The sequence below is a fragment of the Coregonus lavaretus genome (genome assembly GCF_964263955.1).
Source record: "Coregonus lavaretus genome assembly, chromosome: 29".
Lineage (NCBI taxonomy): Eukaryota > Metazoa > Chordata > Actinopteri > Salmoniformes > Salmonidae > Coregonus > Coregonus lavaretus.
The window spans coordinates 12,184,773-12,204,004 of NC_140016.1; the positions used below are offsets into that span (position 1 = coordinate 12,184,773).

At 43.9% G+C, this 19,232-nt stretch overlaps 1 protein-coding gene across 1 annotated transcript in view; it reads right to left on the reverse strand.

The window, feature by feature from the left end:
• Nucleotides 1-5,433: 5,433 nt before the first annotated feature.
• LOC311104651 (fibroblast growth factor receptor-like 1) overlaps nucleotides 5,434-19,232 on the reverse strand; it is a 69,933-nt gene continuing 56,134 nt past the window's right edge. Inside the window, exons 4-7 of the mRNA XM_084146515.1 lie at nucleotides 11,518-11,595; nucleotides 9,991-10,275; nucleotides 9,098-9,451; nucleotides 5,434-7,397 (exon numbers count right to left, since the gene is read on the reverse strand). Coding sequence (XP_084002641.1) covers nucleotides 6,994-7,397; nucleotides 9,098-9,451; nucleotides 9,991-10,275; nucleotides 11,518-11,595 — 1,121 coding nt within the window. The 3' untranslated portion in view covers nucleotides 5,434-6,993. The remainder of the gene's footprint in view (nucleotides 7,398-9,097; nucleotides 9,452-9,990; nucleotides 10,276-11,517; nucleotides 11,596-19,232) is intronic.

A 19,232-nucleotide genomic window follows, 5' to 3' on the forward strand; every position in this document is an offset into this window, starting at 1 on the left:
ATTATCTTAAATATATATTTTATTGTAAAGATCAATCAGCAAAGTCTTGTTTTGAAGGCTGAAGTAGCTAGGCTACATACTGTCACTAAGTGTTCCAGAATGAGACAATCCTCGTTGATGCCTGCTCCTCACCCTGTCGTCCTCAATGGGCAGCTGTGAACTCAACACCAATGTCTGTCAACAGCACAGGTGTGTGTCATCTGACTCAATCACTCCGCTGAGAGCTTCTCAACCCTGAGTCCGCAAGCAAGACTTGTTCATCTATAATCTAGAACAAAAACACTGACAGACAGCTAAATGAGTTGCTCTGACTGCCCCTATCTTTTTAACAGCAAAATGCATTTTAAATAGCACATGTTTAATGATCCCCGTTCCCATGGGTCAATTTTGTGTGCTTAGAGTTATTATTATTTGTTTCTTATCTCCTAATATAATTATGTACCCTCATGTCTGCTCTGGCTGTCTGTGGCCTGTCCCTCAAGACTATTTGTTGATGACTGATTTTATGATGTTCTCCCTCACTTAGAAGAAGTCTATTACTTTTATATAATAAAAGTCACTTGATATGCATGTATGCATTGTACACATATCAACAGCACTATTCACTGCACAGCTTAATATCAAACACAAATTGCAAAGATTAACTATCATTTTAATGACGTTGATAAAATGATTAAAATGTTTCCATGTGACAAAAACTTGTTTCCATGTGACAAAAATCATATTGAACCTAAAAGACAATAGATTCTACAAGATTGTCTATACAAAGATTACCAATAATGTTTTGTATATCTGAATGGCACATATAAATATGTTACACTTGATACGTATTTGCTACATAGCTTACACTGTAACTATAAGACAAAATGTCATCCACTGATGAGTTGCTATTTTTTTGGAGAAAAAAACAACACAATGCCCAATTGTAAAAATAAATAAAATTATTGCTTATGAAAATAAATGAAAAACACATTGATATACAGTGCCTTCGGAAAGCATTCAGACCCCTTGACCTTTTCCACATTTTGTTAGGTTACAGCCTTATTTAAAATTGCTTTAATTGTTTTTTCCCCGTCATCTACACACAATACCCCATAATGACAAAGCAAAAACAGGTTTTAGAAATGTTTGTTAATTTATAAAAAATAAAAAACAGAAATATCACATTTCCATAAGTAATCAGACCCTTTACTCAGTACTTTGTTGAAGCACCTTTGGCAGCGATTACAGCCTTGAGTCTTCTTGGGTATGACGCTACAAGCTTGGCACACCTGTACTTGGGGAGATTCTCCCATTCTTCTCTGCAGATCCTCTCAAGCTCTGTCAGGTTGGATGGGGAGCGTTGCTGCACAGCTATTTTCAGGTCTCTCAAGAGATGTTCGATTGGGTTCAAGTCCGGGCTTTGGCTGGGCCACTCAAGGACATTCAGAGACTTGTCCCAATGCCACTCCTGCGTTGTCTTGGCTGTGAGCTTAGGGTCCCCAAATACAGGTTTGCCAAGCTTGTAGTGTCATACCCAAGAAGACTCGAGTCTGTAATCGCTTCCAAAGGTGCTTCAACAAAGTACTGAGTAAAGGGTCTGAATACTTATGTAAATGTCACATTTCCGTTTTTTAATACATTTGCAAAAATCTCTAAAAACCTGTTTTGCTTTGGCTTTATGGGGTATTATGTGTACATTGATGAGGGAAAAAAACAATTAAATCCATTTTAGAAATAGGCTGTAACGTAACAAAATGTGGAAAAAGTGAAGGGGTCTGAATACTTCCGAATGCACTGTATATATACACACTGTATATATATATGCAGTACTGTGAAATAGTATGTGCCCCCTTTCTGATTTTCTCTATTTTTGCATATTTTTGATACTGAATGTTATCAGATCTTCTACCAAAACCTAATATTAGATAAAGAGAACCCGAGTGAACAAAAAAAAAAAAAGATACTTATTTTATCTATTTAATTAACAAAGTTTTGCAACACCCCATTCCCCTGTGTGAAAAAGTAATTGCCCCCTTATACTTAACTGGTTGTGCGACCTTCAGCTCCAATGACTGCCGTCAAATGCTTCCATAATGGGACGAGATGGGTCCAATTATGTCTGGCGAAAACCAAACACAATCAAGTCTACATGAAAATTTGAAGTTTTGGAATGGCCTAGTCAAATTACTTTTTTACATAGGGGCATTGGGTGTTGTATAACTTTGTTTAAGAAAAATATGAAATACGTAAGTCATTGGTGTGTTATTTGTTCACTCAGGTTCCCTTTATCTAATATTAGGTTTTGTTTGAAGATCTGATAAAATTCAGTATCAAAAATATGCAAAAGTAGAGAAAATTAGAAAGGGGGGAAATACTTTTTCACAGCACTGTGTATGTATATACAGTATCTCACAAAGGTAGTACACCCCTCACATTTTTATAAATATTTGAGTATTTCTGTTCATGTGACAACACTGAAGAAATGACACTTTGCTACAATGTAAAGTAGTGAGTGTACAGCTTGTATAACAGTGTACATTTGCTGTCCCCTCAAAATAACACAACACACAGCCATTAATGTCTAAACCGCTGGCAACAAATTGAGTACACCCCTAAGTGAAAATGTCCAGATTGGGCCCAAAGTGTCAATATTTTGTGTGGCCACCATCATTTTCCAGCACTGCCTTAACCCTCTTGGGCATGGAGTTCACCAGAGCTTCACAGGTTGCCACTGGAGTCCTCTTCCACTCCTCCATGACGACATCACGGAGCTGGTGGATGTTAGAGACCTTGCACTTCTCCACCTTCCGTTTGAGGATGCCCCACAGATGCTCAATAGGGTTTAGGTCTGGAGACATGCTTGGCCAGTCCATCACCTTTACCCTCAGCTTCTTTAGCAAGGCAGTGGTCGTCTTGGAGGTGTGTTTGGGGTCGTTATCATGTTGGAATACTGCCCTGCGGCCCAGTCTCCGAAGGGAGGGGATCATGCTCTGCTTCAGTATGTCAGAGTACATGTTGGCATTCATGGTTCCCTCAATGAACTGTAGCTCCCCAGTGCCGGCAGCACTCATGCAGCCCCAGACCATGACACTCCCACCACCATGCTTGACTGTAGGCAAGACACACTTGTCTTTGTACTCCTCACCTGGTTGTCGCCACACACGCTTGACACCATCTGAACCAAATAAGTTTATCTTGGTCTCATCAGACCACAGGACATGGTTCCAGTAATCCATGTCCTTAGTCTGCTTGTCTTCAGCAAACTGTTTGCGGGCTTTCTTGTGCATCATCTTTAGAAGAGGCTTCCTTCTGGGACGACAGCCATGCAGACCAATTTGATGCAGTGTGCGGCGTATGGTCTGAGCACTGACAGGCTGACCCCCCACCCCTTCAACCTCTGCAGCAATGCTGGCAGCACTCATACGTCTATTTCCCAAAGACAACCTCTGGATATGACGCTGAGCACATCCACTCAACTTCTTTGGTAGACCATGGCGAGTTTCAGGGTCTTGGCAATCTTCTTATAGCCCAGGCCATCTTTATGTAGAGCAACAATTCTTTTTTTCAGATCCTCAGAGAGTTCTTTGCCATGAGGTGCCATGTTGAACTTCCAGTGACCAGTATGAGGGAGTGTGAGAGCGATGACACCAAATTTAACACATCTGCTCCCCATTCACACCTGAGACCTTGTGACACTAACGAGTCACATGACACCGGGGAGGGAAAATGGCTAATTGGCCCAATTTGGACATTTTCACTTTTGTTGCCAGCGGTTTAGACATTAATGGCTGTGTGTTGAGTTATTTTGAGGGGACAGCAAATGTACACTGTTATACAAGCTGTACACTCACTACTTTACATTGTAGCAAAGTGTCATTTCTTCAGTGTTGTCACATGAAAATATATACTCAAATATTTACAAAGATGTGAGGCGTGTACTCACTTTTGTGAGATACTGTATATATACACACAGCACCAGTCAAACTTTGGACACCTACCCATTCCATGGTTTTTCTTTATTTTTACTATTTCCTACATTATGGAATAATAGTGAAGACATCAAAACTATGAAATAACACATATGGAATCATGTAGTAACCAAATCAAAATATATTTTATAATTGAGATTCTTCAAAGTAGCCACCGTTTGCCTTGATGACAGCTTTGTACACTCTTGGCATTCTCTCAACCAGCTTCATGAGGAAGTCACCTGGAATTCATTTCAATTAACAGGTGTGCCTTCTTAAAAGTTAATTTGTGGAATTTCTTTCCTTCTTAATGCGTTTGAGCCAATCAGTTGTGTTGTGACAAGGGAGGGTTGGTATACAGAAGATAGCCCTATTTGGTAAAATACCAAGTTCATATTATGGCAAGAACAGCTCAAATAAGCAAAGAGAAACGACAGTCCATCATTACTTTAAGACATGAAGGTCAGTCAATGCGGAACATTTCAAGAACTTTGAACGTTTCTTCAAGTGCAGTCGCAAAAACCATCAAGCGCTATGATGAAACTGGCTCTCATGAGGACCACCACAGGAAAGGAAGACCCAGAGTTACCTCTGCTGCAGAGGATAAGTTCATGAAAGTTACCAGCCTCAGATATTGCAGCCCAAATAAATGCTTTACAGAGTTCAAGTAACAGACACATCTCAACATCAACTGTTCAGAGGAGACTGCGTGAATCAGGCCTTCATGGTCGAATTGCTGCAAATAAACAACTACTAAAGCACACCAATAAGAAGAAGAGACTTGCTTGGGCCAAGAAACACGAGCAATGGACCGGTGGAAATCTGTCCTTTGGTCTGATGTGTCCAGTAGGTGAACGGATGATCTCCGCATGTGTGGTTCCCACCGTGAGGCATGGAGGAGGTGTGATGGTGACACTGTCAGTGATTTATTTAGAATTCAAGGCACACTTAACCAGCATGGCTACCACAGCATTCTGCAGCGATACGCCATCCCAAACTGGTTTGCGCTTAGTGGGACTATCATTTGTTTTTCAACAGGACAATTACCCAACACACCTCCAGGCTGTGTAAGGGCTATTTGACCAAGAAGGAGAGCGATGGACTGCTGCATCGGATGACCTGGCCTCCACAATCACCTGACCTCAACCCAATTGAGATGGTTTGGGATGAGTTGGACAGCAGAGTGAAGGAAAATCAGCCAACAAGTGCTCATCACATGTGGTAACTCCTTCAAAACTGTTGGAAAAGCATTCCAAGTGAAGTTGGTTGAGAGAATGCCAAGAGTGTGCAAAGCTGTCATCAAGGCAAAGGGTGGCTACTTTGAAGAATCTAAAATCTAAAATATATTTTGATTTGTTTAACACTTTTTTGGTTACTACATGATTCCATATGTGTTATTTTATAGTTCTGATGTCTTCACTATTATTATACAATGTAGAAAATAGTATATATATATATATATATATATATATATACACTACCGGTCAAAAGTTTTAGAACACCTACTCATTCAAGTTTTTTTTTTTTTTTTTTTACTATTTTCTACATTTACTTAGGATTTAAATTTGTAGGTCAATTCGACATGGGATATTCCATGGTACTAGATTCCCCCCAAAAGGCTGAAAGCAATAGATTAACTTTAACACTACTTTGATCAACATACTTGGAATAAGTGCATGAATTCTTAATCTGGCAGTCCATTAGCTTTGACACAACAAATAGTGGGGTAAAACACAGAACAACTGAACAATCAGTTTGAGGACACTTTTCACAGACAATGCAGCAATCATACTGTATTTTGGTTTTTGGCAAGCTTTCCGTCTCTCTTCCCATAGCTTGAAAAGGGTTCCATTACATGAGCAGTCAAAGGCATATTCCACAGTTTCATGTAGTGGTCAGAGTTGTACCCTATACACACCCAAAGAACAAGACACAAAAAGAAAGATGGCCACCTGAGAATTCAAAAGTTGAACAAGTCCTTTTGTGATTGGGTGCCCCTGCGGTTTGGATCAGCCCAACAGTACCACTCACAGGACCATGACGCCCCCATGTCAGTGACCTGTAAAACCCAACGTAATAATGAGAAGAACACAGTACTGTATGCTTTGCTGTAATTCTGAATATTTCAGTATCTAGGTTCTTTGTTAGGATATTGACAATATAGGAATTATAACGTTCTTTACACGATTTCATACCATTTCCTATTACCCATAAATAATTGTCCATTCACGTACACATACAACAGACAAAAGACTGTAATGCTTTGCAGGTCTTTTCCTTGAACAAAACCTTTTTTAGAAACAAAATACATGCGATCTTTGTTTACTCAATCCCGCTGTGTCTCTATTGGTTGACCTGCTTCTGACGTTCTCAGGATGTGAAGGCACATGTGGATTCTGATTCAATCCAACGGCAATCCATAAAATCTGCAAACAGTTTACATCGCACTGTATTCCTTTTGCTGCTTGCTGAGGTTGTGCATCTGACAAAAATGTGGAGCTAATGTACATGATCCTCTTGGACCCATCCACAGTCACTGCACATGAAGGCCGGAGAGGAGATGGGGTGTTGCAGGAAATGCTGCCATTTTCCTACAGAGTAAAGACTCAAATGAGACAGAGCTAACTCTATACATTCACTCATTTCAGTCACTGTGAGTTTGTGCAGATTGTCCCAGACATGAGAAACAAATGTTGCCATATCTCTGCAGAGTGGGGTTCTGTGTGAAATGTTGCTCCATTTGGACTCACATTAGTTTATGTGGGATTCCTGAACAGCATTTCCATGTCCCTTATTCTGTACCTCATGGAGGGTGCTATCTATCCGGACTGTGTCCATGTTCCCCAGGGCCTTGGTTCAGTACACTACAGTATTTAGCAGTGAGAGGGTTTATGTGCAGCACCCCAGCACAGACTGTTTGGCTGGGTCTTTAGAATGAAGGCAGGACTGGGCATGTGGAGGAGGGGAGGTGGTGGGAGCTGACACAACACTGCAGACATGAGGGCTATTGTACATATGAGCATCCCTGTCGGGACAGTGGCAGCTAACATTGGTAGTGGATGTGCTGGTGTTGGTGCACTTTGCCATCCATGTGTGAGTGGGTGTGTGTGTGGATGTCCGTGTAGATCTTTGGGTAGACTTTAGGGACCGTCAGACCGCTGCCTCCCTGGGCCAGGAGGAGCTGCTGCTGCTGGGTCATGTAGTAGCTCAGGCAGTCTTTGTCCACGCTGGGGGGGCAGTTTGGCACCCGGGGGGGCGGGCGCTGTGAGGCAGACAGGGCCTGGGCGGTGACCACACCTCCAGAGGAGCAGTGGCGTTTGGATTGACAGAACCACAGCAGGACAGTACCCAGGATGAACACCACCCCGGCTGGGAGGCCGATGATCACAGGCCAGGGCAGGCTGGGGGAGGTGGCCGTGGGGATGGGAGTGTGGTGAGGCTTTGGGTCTGGAGGGAAGAGAAGAGAAAATATGGAGAGTTATGAGCAGCTTGGTCAAAAGTCCCTATTAAAACCTGATGGTGAATTCATACAGTAGAAAATATAACAATTATTAAAACAACTTCAGTTGGACAGTTGTGGATGATGGGTGCATCACATGTTGTTTGGTTGTGAATGTGACAGGATGTTACATGGTTGTAACAGGGTGTTATGTTTAAACAGGGTGTATCAGGGTGTTATAATATGGTTGTAACAGGGTGTTATGGTTAAACAGGGTGTAACAGGTTGTTATAATATGGTTGTAACAGGGTGTTATAGTTAAACAGGGTGTAACAGAGTGTTATGGTTAAACAAGGTGTTATGGTGTATCAGGTTGTTAAAATATGGTTGTAACAGGGTGTTATGGTTAAACAGGGTATATCAGGTTGTTATAATATGGTTGTAACAGGGTATTATGGTTAAACAGGGTGTAACAGGGTGTTATAATATGGTTGTAACAGGGTGTTATGGTTAAACAGGGTGTAACAGGGTGTTATAATATGGTTGTAACAGGGTGCTATGGTTAAAGAGGGTGTAACAGAGTGTTATAATATGGTTGTAACAGGGTATTATGGTTAAACAGGGTGTAACAGGGTGTTATGGTTAAACAGGGTGTAACAGGGTGTTATAATATGGGTGTAACAGGGTGTTATGGTTAAACAAGGTGTAACAGGGTGTTAAACGTTAAACAGGGTGTTATAATATGGTTGTAACAGGGTGCTATGGTTAAAGAGGGTGTATCAGGGTGTTATAATATGGTTGTAACAGGGTATTATGGTTAAACAGGGTGTAACAGGGTGTTATGGTTAAACAGGGTGTAACAGGGTGTTATAATATGGTTGTAACAGGGTATTATGGTTAAACAGGGTGTAACAGGGTGTTATGGTTAAAGAGGGTGTAACAGAGTGTTATAATATGGTTGTAACAGGGTATTATGGTTAAACAGGGTGTAACAGGGTGTTATGGTTAAACAGGGTGTAACAGGGTGTTATAATATGGGTGTAACAGGGTGTTATGGTTAAACAAGGTGTAACAGGGTGTTATGGTTAAACAGGGTGTTATAATATGGTTGTAACAGGGTGCTATGGTTAAAGAGGGTGTATCAGGGTGTTATAATATGGTTGTAACAGGGTATTATGGTTAAACAGGGTGTAACAGGGTGTTATGGTTAAACAGGGTGTATCAGGTTGTTATAATATGGTTGTAACAGGGTGTTATGGTTAAACAGGGTGTAAGAGGGTATTATGGTTAAATTGGGTGTAATGGTTGTAACAGGGTGTTATGGTTAAAGAGGGTGTATCAGGGTGTTATAATATGGTTGTAACAGGGTATTATGGTTAAACAGGGTGTAACAGGGTGTTATGGTTAAACAGGGTGTGATAATATGGTTGTAACAGGGTGTTATGGTTAAACAGTGTGTAACGGGTTGTTATAATATGGCTGTAACAGGGTGTTATGGTTAAACAGGGTGTAACAGTGTGTTATGGTTAAACTGGCTGTTATAATATGGTTGTAACCGGGTGTTATGGTTAAAGAGGGTGTATCAGGGTGCTATAATATGGTTGTAACAGGGTGTTATGGTTAAACAGAGTGTAACAGGGTGTTATGGTTAAACAGAGTGTAACAGGGTGTTATGGTTAAACAGGGTGTAGCAGGGTGTTCCACTCACCTGGCAGCACGGTGAGGTAAGCACTGCGGAAGCTGTAACCCATGGTGTTGGCACCCAGACAGATGTACATCCCAGCGTCCTCCTCCTTGGCCCGGGTGATGAGCAGCTTGTTGAGGTAGGAGCCATCTGGCCTGGACCACACCTCTCCCGTGGGCAGCACCACGAAGCCATGGTCGCCCACCTCGATGGTGGAGTTGTACTTGTTCTCATCCCCCGGCTCCACCCTCTTCAGCCACTGAATCACCGGCTTGACGTCGCTGCGGACCTTACACTGGAATGAGGTGGTGCCGCCGTAGTCCACCGTGGTGTTCACCGGATGGGTGCCGGTCAGGATAGGCTTGGAATGTGTCCGCTCTATAACGGGAAAAAACGTTATAGAGCATATTCATACTATTCATATTAACAGAAAAGTTATTGCCATGTTCAGCGCTTTCCTCTCATTCTCTGTGCTGCGGCTAGAATAGTCTGAGGTTGAGGGAGAAAATACCACATTTGACACAAGCAAGCACAAGTTTTATTCACTTCCTCTCCTCTCCGCTTCTGCGTACACAGCTGGGATATAATGCTAAGCAGATGGCCAAGGGGAGAGAGAGAGGAAGGCTGAAGCTCACCATACCACACCAGCCCAGGTTTAACCCAACCTCACAGCTCAACGCTCAACCGACCATTAACAACCTAAACCCAAACCCCATCCTCAATACTCAACTATAAACCAATCTGACCAGTAAATCCAAGTTAATGCACAACCTCCAAACTCAACACCCTGCATTAATACCCTACTCCAACCCTAGCTCAATGCTAATCCAACCTCACCATTCAACATTGACCCAAGCTTATAAATCATCCAAAAAGCAATACATCTATACTGAAAGTAAGTAAGTGACCAAACTTACGGATGACTTCCACTTTGTATGTGGCGTTGATCTCTCCAGCCCGGTTGGAGACGTGGCAGGTGTACTTCCCGCTGTTCTCAGGGGTCAGATTCTTCAGACTCAGGGTCCACTTCTTCTTACGGCCCTCACCCACCTCCTCAGGGGTCAGCGGCTTGTTGTCCTTCAGCCACACGATGTCCGGACGAGGGTTCCCGCTGGCCGTGCACTTCAGCCGTACTGAGCTGCCCACTGGCCGGGCAATCACGCGCTTCCTCATCTTGGCTGGCTGCGTGAAGCGTGGTCGGACTGAGATCAAAGAAAGGGTTGTTTATGAAATAGTGTTGTTGGTGAAGTTCACAGGAACAGTTTATAATGGTATGCACAATGCACACCAGACAGCTATTAAATATTGCAATGAATCACGCTGGAGGACTTTGAAAATAATTAAGGTTGAGTCTGTTTGTTTGACAACGTAATTTTTCTAACACTGAACAAATAAATATTAAGGGTATGTAGTGGGGCTTCCATTTGGGGTCCAACAGTATTTCTGGTGTGGCGGCACTATTCAGCATAACATAACCCAGTTTGATACCACTGGTCTGGCCTTCTAGAGAGCTGAGAGCAGAGTCAGGGTCACAGCCCAGTGGAGCACTTCATCACCACACTTCATCACCACCACCACACCTCACCACCACACCTCACCACCACACCACCACCACACCTCACCACCACAATTCACCACCACCACACCTCACCACCACACCTCACCACCACACCACCACCACACCTCACCACCACAATTCACCACCACCACACCTCACCACCACAACTCACCACCACACCTCACCACCACCACAACTCACCACCACACCTCACCACCAGCACACCCCCACACCTCACCACCACACCTCACTACCACCACACCTCAACACCACCACCACACCTCGCCACCACACCTCACCACCACACCTCACCACCACCACACCTCACCTCACCACCACCACACCTCACCTCACCACCACACCTCACCACCACCACACCTCACCACACCTCACCTCAATTCACCACCACACCTCACCACCACACTTCACAACCACACTTCACCACCACACTTCACAGTGCAACAATACTCATGGCAGCCCGCCTTTGATCAGGGTAGAACACGGCTAGATTCTGCAGCCACTGACAGTGGAGCTCAGTACCGACAGAGTCCAAGGGGGCAGCCAACAGAAAGAGAGGGGAGAGGATGGAATGTTTCCCCAATCACACTTCACTCAAATAGCCTGCTCTCTGGCCTGTCAGAGGCAATTACCAAAGCAAAGAGCACCCTGCTGGTGGGGTGGGTGGGGGGTCTCTAGAGAGGGGGTGTGTGTGTCAGGTGTGGCCAGACACACTTGGCCCCTCCAAAACTAGAACTACACCCCCTCTCTAGAGACTGGGCCACTACATACCCATCACTAAGACAATGCCCTGTTTTCTAAATGATCTAGGATCAGATGAAACCAGAGATAAACATCAGAGAGAGAGATACAGTGCTCAGTGTCTTACCCAGTTTCCCTGACAGGTCAGTGGTGTATTCTGGGTCTCCCGCTGTTCCTGCTCCGTCCCTCCCAGTGCTGGCGTCCTCTACAGAGAGAGAGCGATACAGACAGATAGATGGAGTTAGCATAGCATCAGTGTCAGTGGGAAATAACATCCTCTCAGTGATAAAATAGTTTTATATTTCACAGCTCTAGCAGTGTTCCAATACGCTGTAATGTGTCTGTGGATGCAGTAGTGGTATTAGGACAGAACCAGAATCCAGCCTGAAGTGTCCAGTAACATGGGCCACGATGCTGAAGACCCGAGATCATATCTCCTATCTCATCTCTGTGACTGGTCCTGCTCAAGGCTTTGTTCTGCCACCACCCTCCTCACTCCAGGAGACACACAGAGTGATGGATTAACAATGATGAGCCAATGCCAAACAGATCGGCCATACTGCACGCTATGAAACCACTTCAAGATGTGGACATATTCTCAGAGGAGCCGTTCACCAGAGATGCAAGAATCAGACATTACATCAGGTGGGACTGGGTAAACCAATGCCAACTTGTCAAAACAGATAAGTGACTTATCTATTCTCAGTGGCTATATGTGCTAATATTGGCCTGGCTGGCCAGCGCTGAAGAGCTCAGTAAACAAACGATGCTTGTGAAAAGAGCGAGCTGAGAACAGTCTCGGACCACCTGAGAGCGCCACATGAATTGATTTGGAGCCAATGTCTTTGAATTCAGCCATTTGGACTGAGAATATATTTTAAATGCAAATAGAAGAAAACGAAGTCAGCATCCCGTTTGCTCTTTTTATAGAGTGCTAGATGGTTGTATCTGACTAACTGGTAACCTGAGTTGCTGTACGGTATTCTGGTTACTCCACACTCTCCCCTGCTCCTCCCTCCAACTACAGCACATGACCGGCATGTTCAGAGCTGGCAGTTCTTTGAAGCCGGTGGCAGGACAGTTTGATCTCAAAGAGTACATGGTTTAGCACTCTTACAGTACTGGGCCTCCAGAAGATAGGAGAGGAGGGGCGGGGAGGGGAGGATGGGAGAAGAGGGGAGATGAGAGAGGAGAGGAGGGGAGGAGAGGAGAGAGTGGAGAGGAGAGGACGGGAGGGGAGGAGAGGAAGAGGAGGAGAAGAGAGGAAGAGGAGAGAAGAGAGGAGGAGGAGGGGAGGAGGGGAGAAGAGGAGAGGAAGAGGAGGAGAGGAAGGGAATGGAGGAAGAGAAGAAAAGAGAGGAAGAGGAGAAAAGAGAGGAAGAGGAGGAGAAAAGAGGAGAGGAAGAGGAGAGAAGAAGAGGAGGAGAGCAGAGGAAGAGGAGAGAGGATAGGAAAAGGAGAAGGAGAGAAGAAGAGGAAGAGGAGGAGAAGAGAGGAGAGGAAGAGGAGGAGAAGAGAGGAGAGGAAGAGGAGGAGAAGAGAGAGGAGAGGAAGAGGAGGAGAAGAGAGGAGAGGAGGAGAAGAGAGGAGAGGAAGAGGAGGAGAAGAGAGGAAGATAAGAGAGCACCACTGATGGGCACCTGACAGCTTCATATTCACTCCATTCACCCAGCCATGCTCCTTACATACTAGGCCCCTACAGTGGGCCCCTACACTCTCTCCCTCCTTCCCTCCCTCCCTCCACAGTACCCTTTCTTCAAATATTTTATAGGTATATACACCATATATACCAGATGAATTTACACAAGATATACTAGGAATTATATGTATAGCAGTAGATATATTACAGTGAGCTATGTCAAGAATCCAGTACATAAATAAACATGAGGTGATGAAAACAGTGTAACCAAAATGCAATGTACAGTAGTAGAAATATTAGAATCGGCATTGTCGAGAATCCAGTATTTATATACACAGTTCAAAACCCCATGGCAAAATGGATAGAATTGCAGGAAATTAGCTTCCGGACCAGAGTCTGGAATATAAATATATATTCATGTGAATGGTGTGTATAGACAGTATGTGAATATAAAAGGTGTTTACAGCAGTAGTTATATAGGATGAGCCTTGACTAGAATACAGTATATACATATGAAGTGGGTGAAACAGTATGTAAACGGTACCCCCCTGTATATATAGCCTCCCTACTGTCACTTTATTCTATTGTATATATAGCCTCCCTACTGTCACTTTATTTTTTACTTCTGCTCTTTTTTTTCTCAACACTTTTTTGTTGTTGTTTTATTCTTACTTTTTTGTTTAAAATAAATGCACTGTTGGTTAAGGGCTGTAAGTAAGCATTTCACTGTAATGTCTGCACCTGTTGTATTCGGCGCATGTGACCAATAAAATTTGATTTGATTTGATTTGATTTAAACATTATTAAAGTGACCAGTGTTCCATGACTATGTACATAGGGCAGCAGTCTTTAAGGTGCAGGTTAGACTACCTGGTGCTAGTAACAGTGTCTAAGGTTCAGGGCAGGGTGCTGGGCAGAGGCCGACTAGTGGTGACTATTTAACAGTCTGATGGCCTGGAGATAGAAGCTGTTTTTCAGTCTCTCTGTCCCAGCTTTGAAGCACCTGTACTGTCTCCACCTTCTAGATGGTAGCAGGGATAAACAGGCTCGGGTGGCTGAGGTCCTTGATGATCTTCTTGGCCTTCCTGTGACACCGGGTGCTGTAGATGTCCTGGAGGGCAGGCAGTGTGCCCCCGGTGATGCGTTGGGCTGACTGCCCCACCCTCTGGAGAGCCCTGCGGTTGGCGTACCAGGCGGTGATACAGCCCGACAGAATGTTCTCAAGTGGTGTCTAATGCACATTCAAACACTAAAGGAACTACGAGGGTTTATTGTGATTACACTGTGCACTTACATTCGAGCACACACACACAGAGAACACGAACATGTTGAAAATCATTCCTTCAATTTCAGCTGTACTCAATTACAATATCCCCCCTCTTTTGATCTGATCCCACCCTCTAATCACGAGTCAAATGTCCTTCAGTAATATACCCTCCATGTCCTACAGTAATATACCCTCCATGTCCTACAGTAATATACCCTCCATGTCCTTCAGTAATATACCCGGTGATACAGTAATTACAGTAATATATCCTCCATGTCCTACAGTAATTACAGTAATATACCCTCCATGTCCTACAGTAATTACAGTAATATACCCTCCATGTCCTACAGTAATATACCCTCCATGTACTAACATAATATACCCTCCATATCCTACAGTAATTACAGTAATATACCCTCCATGTCCTACAGTAATTACAGTAATATACCCTCCATGTCCTACAGTAATTACAGTAATATACCCTCCATGTCCTACAGCAACATACCCTCCATGTCCTACAGTAATTACAGTAATATACCCTCCATGTCCTACAGTAATTACAGTAATATACCCGGTGATACAGTAATTACAGTAATATATCCTCCATGTTCTACAGTAATTACAGTAATATACCCTCCATGTCCTACAGTAATATACCCTCCATGTACTAACATAATATACCCTCCATATCCTACAGTAATTACAGTAATATACCCTCCATGTTCTACAGTAATTACAGTAATATACCCTCCATGTCCTACAGTAATTACAGTAATATACCCTCCATGTCCTACAGTAATATAACCCTACATGTACTAATATAATATACCCTCCATATCCTACAGTAATTACAGTAATATACCCTCCATGTCCTACAGTAATTACAGTAATATACCCTCCATGTCCTACAGTAATTACAGTAATATACCCTCCATGTCCTACAGCAACATACCCTCCATGTCCTACAGTAATTACAGTAATATACCCTCCATGACCTACAGTAATTACAGTAATATACCCTCCATTAGTGTTCTGATATACAGTACATCCAAATAGCATGGCTGCAGAAAATCAGCCTCCACCCGTGGCGACCTGCCCATCAAAAACTCTCCCTGATTTATGGAAAGTCAAACAAAGACATGCAGTATGAGGGGAGTCAGGTTTCTCAATAAAACAAACTCCTTATCCCCTTTATTCAGGGGAAAAAGTCACAACAGCGTGCTACATTTCACACATTCACTGACTTGGTGCCCTGTGACAGGCCTGTTTGTGTAACCACACACTGTATTTGTTTTAATGTCTGCAGAGCAGCTAGGCGGCAGCTCTAGAGAGCTCAGTCCTCAGAAATATGAATCCCTGAGTCCAGTGTTGGTGTAGGCCTCTGTTTTCCAACAGGGTCATGTCCTTCAGTAATTTTAATTCAGAGACATTGGATCTCAGTCTGGACAGTCTAGTCTGGTAGTGAGAGGGTGGGTGGGTCAGTGTCTACTGTCCTCTGTTATTCACTGGCCAAGCCTAACTCTTCACAGTTCAATTGTGGCTTGAATGGTGGAGGGCTAAAACCACTCAGAACCAGAGCTTTGCCACAACATGTTTTAGATTGATGTACAAGGCCAGATAATAATAACCGATGGACTAAAAAATTGTTGGACAGAAGATTACCCAACTAAACACCCAGATCTAAACAAATAATATTTATCCCAAAACCACGCTAATTACTCTGTCATCTTTTCTGCCTTTTGAGCAGAAACTAGAGCGTGAAACCCGAGAGGGACTGTTATTGCAGCTCTACACATTCAAAGACATAGCTCCAGAGGATTGACAGTGTGCAATGCTAGCTACAGCCTTCACCCCAGGCTCTATGAGAATCTGATTTACACAATTCCAGGGCCTAGCTTATGGAAACCATTACCGTTTGGTGCTGTTACACAGGTCTGTATTAACGACTGGCTCTAAACGGAGGGGGAGATTTACGAGCAGTGGTCACAGCACAGACGTTACTACATTACCCAGTGCCACTACAACCGTACAAAGGAATGAATAACACAGAGAGGCCGACAGATTAACAACCTGTTGAGGATATTTACAGTCATAATCGCACCAGATGCATCTTTGAAGCGTTAACATTTTCAAAGTTCATTAAACATTACTGATTCGGCGCTATTAAATGTTGACATTTCACAACATTTCCTGGGTGTGTGAGTTTTAATTGGTTTTAATGGCCAGCTATGTATGCTTGGCTTGCATTGCCTAAGGACACAATTCGCAGAGGTCCTCCACAAATCCTTTTCGTCTTCAACATGAAAGAGACATGAAGCTAGAATTAATCTTTTTAAACATTCCTTTTCACTACGCTGTCCACCTAATAATTGCTCCTTTGAAAGTTATTTTAGACTGAACCAAGGCAACAAAGTTTAGGACTAAATACTATTTACTAAATGTGATTACGCATTGCAATTTCTGAGCTCCATCTCAGTCCGAAATATGAACATGCTTAAACTGTTGAATTATTCTGTGAATAGTTTCCAGCTTTCAGACCATTCCATAAGGTAATCCATCTGCATGGGCCGATTACCCAGGGTGCCTTGCTCTCTGGCAGGGGTCCACGACGAGGAAGCACAGCGCAGATTTAGGGAGGCCTTATTCTGTCGAGCAGAGGACTGACCCGGCATTAAGCATTTCCTCTTCTCTTTTAGTGATTACCAGCACAGAGGGGGGAACGACTTGGACCACGCGACGTCCTGCTTCAGTCCAGGGATCTCTGGGACCTCAGCACAGGAGGAACAGAGGGTCAAAACTAGCCACAATCTGGCCTACTGGGCTGACTCCTGGTCTATCTGTTCTGGACCCACTGTCCTATATGAGTCTGGACCCAGTATCACCGTTCTATATGAGTCTGGACCCAGTATCACTGTCCTATATGAGTCTGGACCCATTATCACTGTCCAATACGAGTCTGGACCCAGTATCACTGTCCTATATGAGTCTGGACCCAGTATCACTGTCCTATATGAGTCTGGACCCATTATCACTGTCCAATACGAGTCTGGACCCAGTATCACTGTCCTATACGAGTCTGGACCCAGTATCACTGTCCTATACGAGTCTGGCCCCAGTATCACTGTCCTATACGAGTCTGGACCCAGTATCACTGTCCTATACGAGTCTGGACCCAGTAAATAAAAAACGGAAATACCTTATTTACATAAGTATTCAGACCTTTTGCTATGAGACTCGAAATTGAGCTCAGGTGCATCCTGTTTCCATTGATCATCCTTGAGATGTTTCTACAACTTGATTGGAGTCCACCTGTGGTAAATTCAATTGATTGAACATGATTTGGAAAGGCACACACCCATCTACATAAGGTCCCACAGTTGACAGTGTATGTCAGAGCAAAAACCAAGCCATGAGGTCGAAGGAATTGTCCGTAGAGCCCCGAGACAAGATTGTGTCGAGGCACAGATCTGGGGAAGGGTACCAAAAAATGTCTGCAGCATTGAAGGTCCCAAAGAACACAGTGGCCTCCATCATTCTTAAATGGAAGAAGTTTGGAACCACCAAGACTCTTCCTAGAGCTGGCCGCCCGGCCAAACTGAGCAATCGGGAGAGAAGGTCCTTGGTCAGGGAGGTGACCAAGAACCTGATGGTCATGCTGACAGAGCTCTAGAGTTCCTCTGTGGAGATGGGAGAACCTTCCAGAAGGACAACCATCTCTGCAGCACTCCACCAATCAGGCCTTTATGGTAGAGTGGCCAGACGGACGCCACTCCTCAGTAAAAGGCACATGACAGCCCTCTTGGAGTTTGCCAAAAGGCACCTAAAGACTCTCAGAACATGAGAAACAAGATTCTCTGGTCTGATGAAACCAAGATTGAACTCTTTGGTCTGAATGCCAAGCATCACGTCTGGAGGAAACCTGGCACCATCCCTACGTTGAAGCATGGTGGTGGCAGCATGCTGTGGGCATGTTTTTCAGTGGCAGGGACTAGGAGACTAGTCAGGATCGAGGCAAAGATGAACGGAGCAAAGTACAGAGAGATCCTTGATGTAAACCTGCTCCAGAGCACTCAGGACCTCAGACTGGGGCAAAAGTTGACCTTCCAACAGGACAACGACCCTAAGCACACAGCCAAGACAATACAGAAGTGGCTTCGGGACAAGTCTCTGAATGTCTTTGAGTTGCCCAGCCAGAGCCCGGACTTGAACCCGATCTAACATCTCTGGAGAGACCTGAAAATAGCTGTGCAGCAACGCTCCCCATCCAACCTGACAGAGCTTGAGAGGATCTGCAGAGAAGAATGGGAGAAACTCACCAAATACAGGTGTGCCAAGCTTGTAGCGTCATACCCAAGAAGACTCAAGGCTGTAATCGCTGCCAAAGGTGATTCAACAAAGTACTGAGTAAAGGGTCTGAATACTTATGTAAATGTGATATTTCAGTTTTTTATTTTTTATAAATTTGCAAGCATTTCTAAAAACCTGTTTTTGCTTTGTCATTATCGGGTATTGTGTGTAGATTGATGAGGGGGAAAAACTATTTAATCAATTTTAGAATAAGGCTGTAGTGTTGGAGGGTTGTTCTGTGTGTGGAAGAGAGGACCAGCAGGTATAACCACTAGGGGGAGGTAATGTCTGATTAGGCATCATTCAGTCCCTGGTATTAGTGAGAGGAAGAAATCCACCTACAGTAGTGTAGATCAGTGGTTCCAACCAGGGGTACTAGGACCCCTGGGGGGTATTTGGCCTATCCACAGGGGGTACTTGAGAAGCCTCATGAGACCATAGCCCTACTGGTAAAATGCACATAAGGGGGTACTTCAGGGGTACTCCGGGCAGAGCAACATTTAGTTGGTTGGACAGTAACTGATAAAGGTTGGGAACCACTGGTTTAGCATTAAGATAAAGCCGCTCTCACTACACTGGAATTTAATAG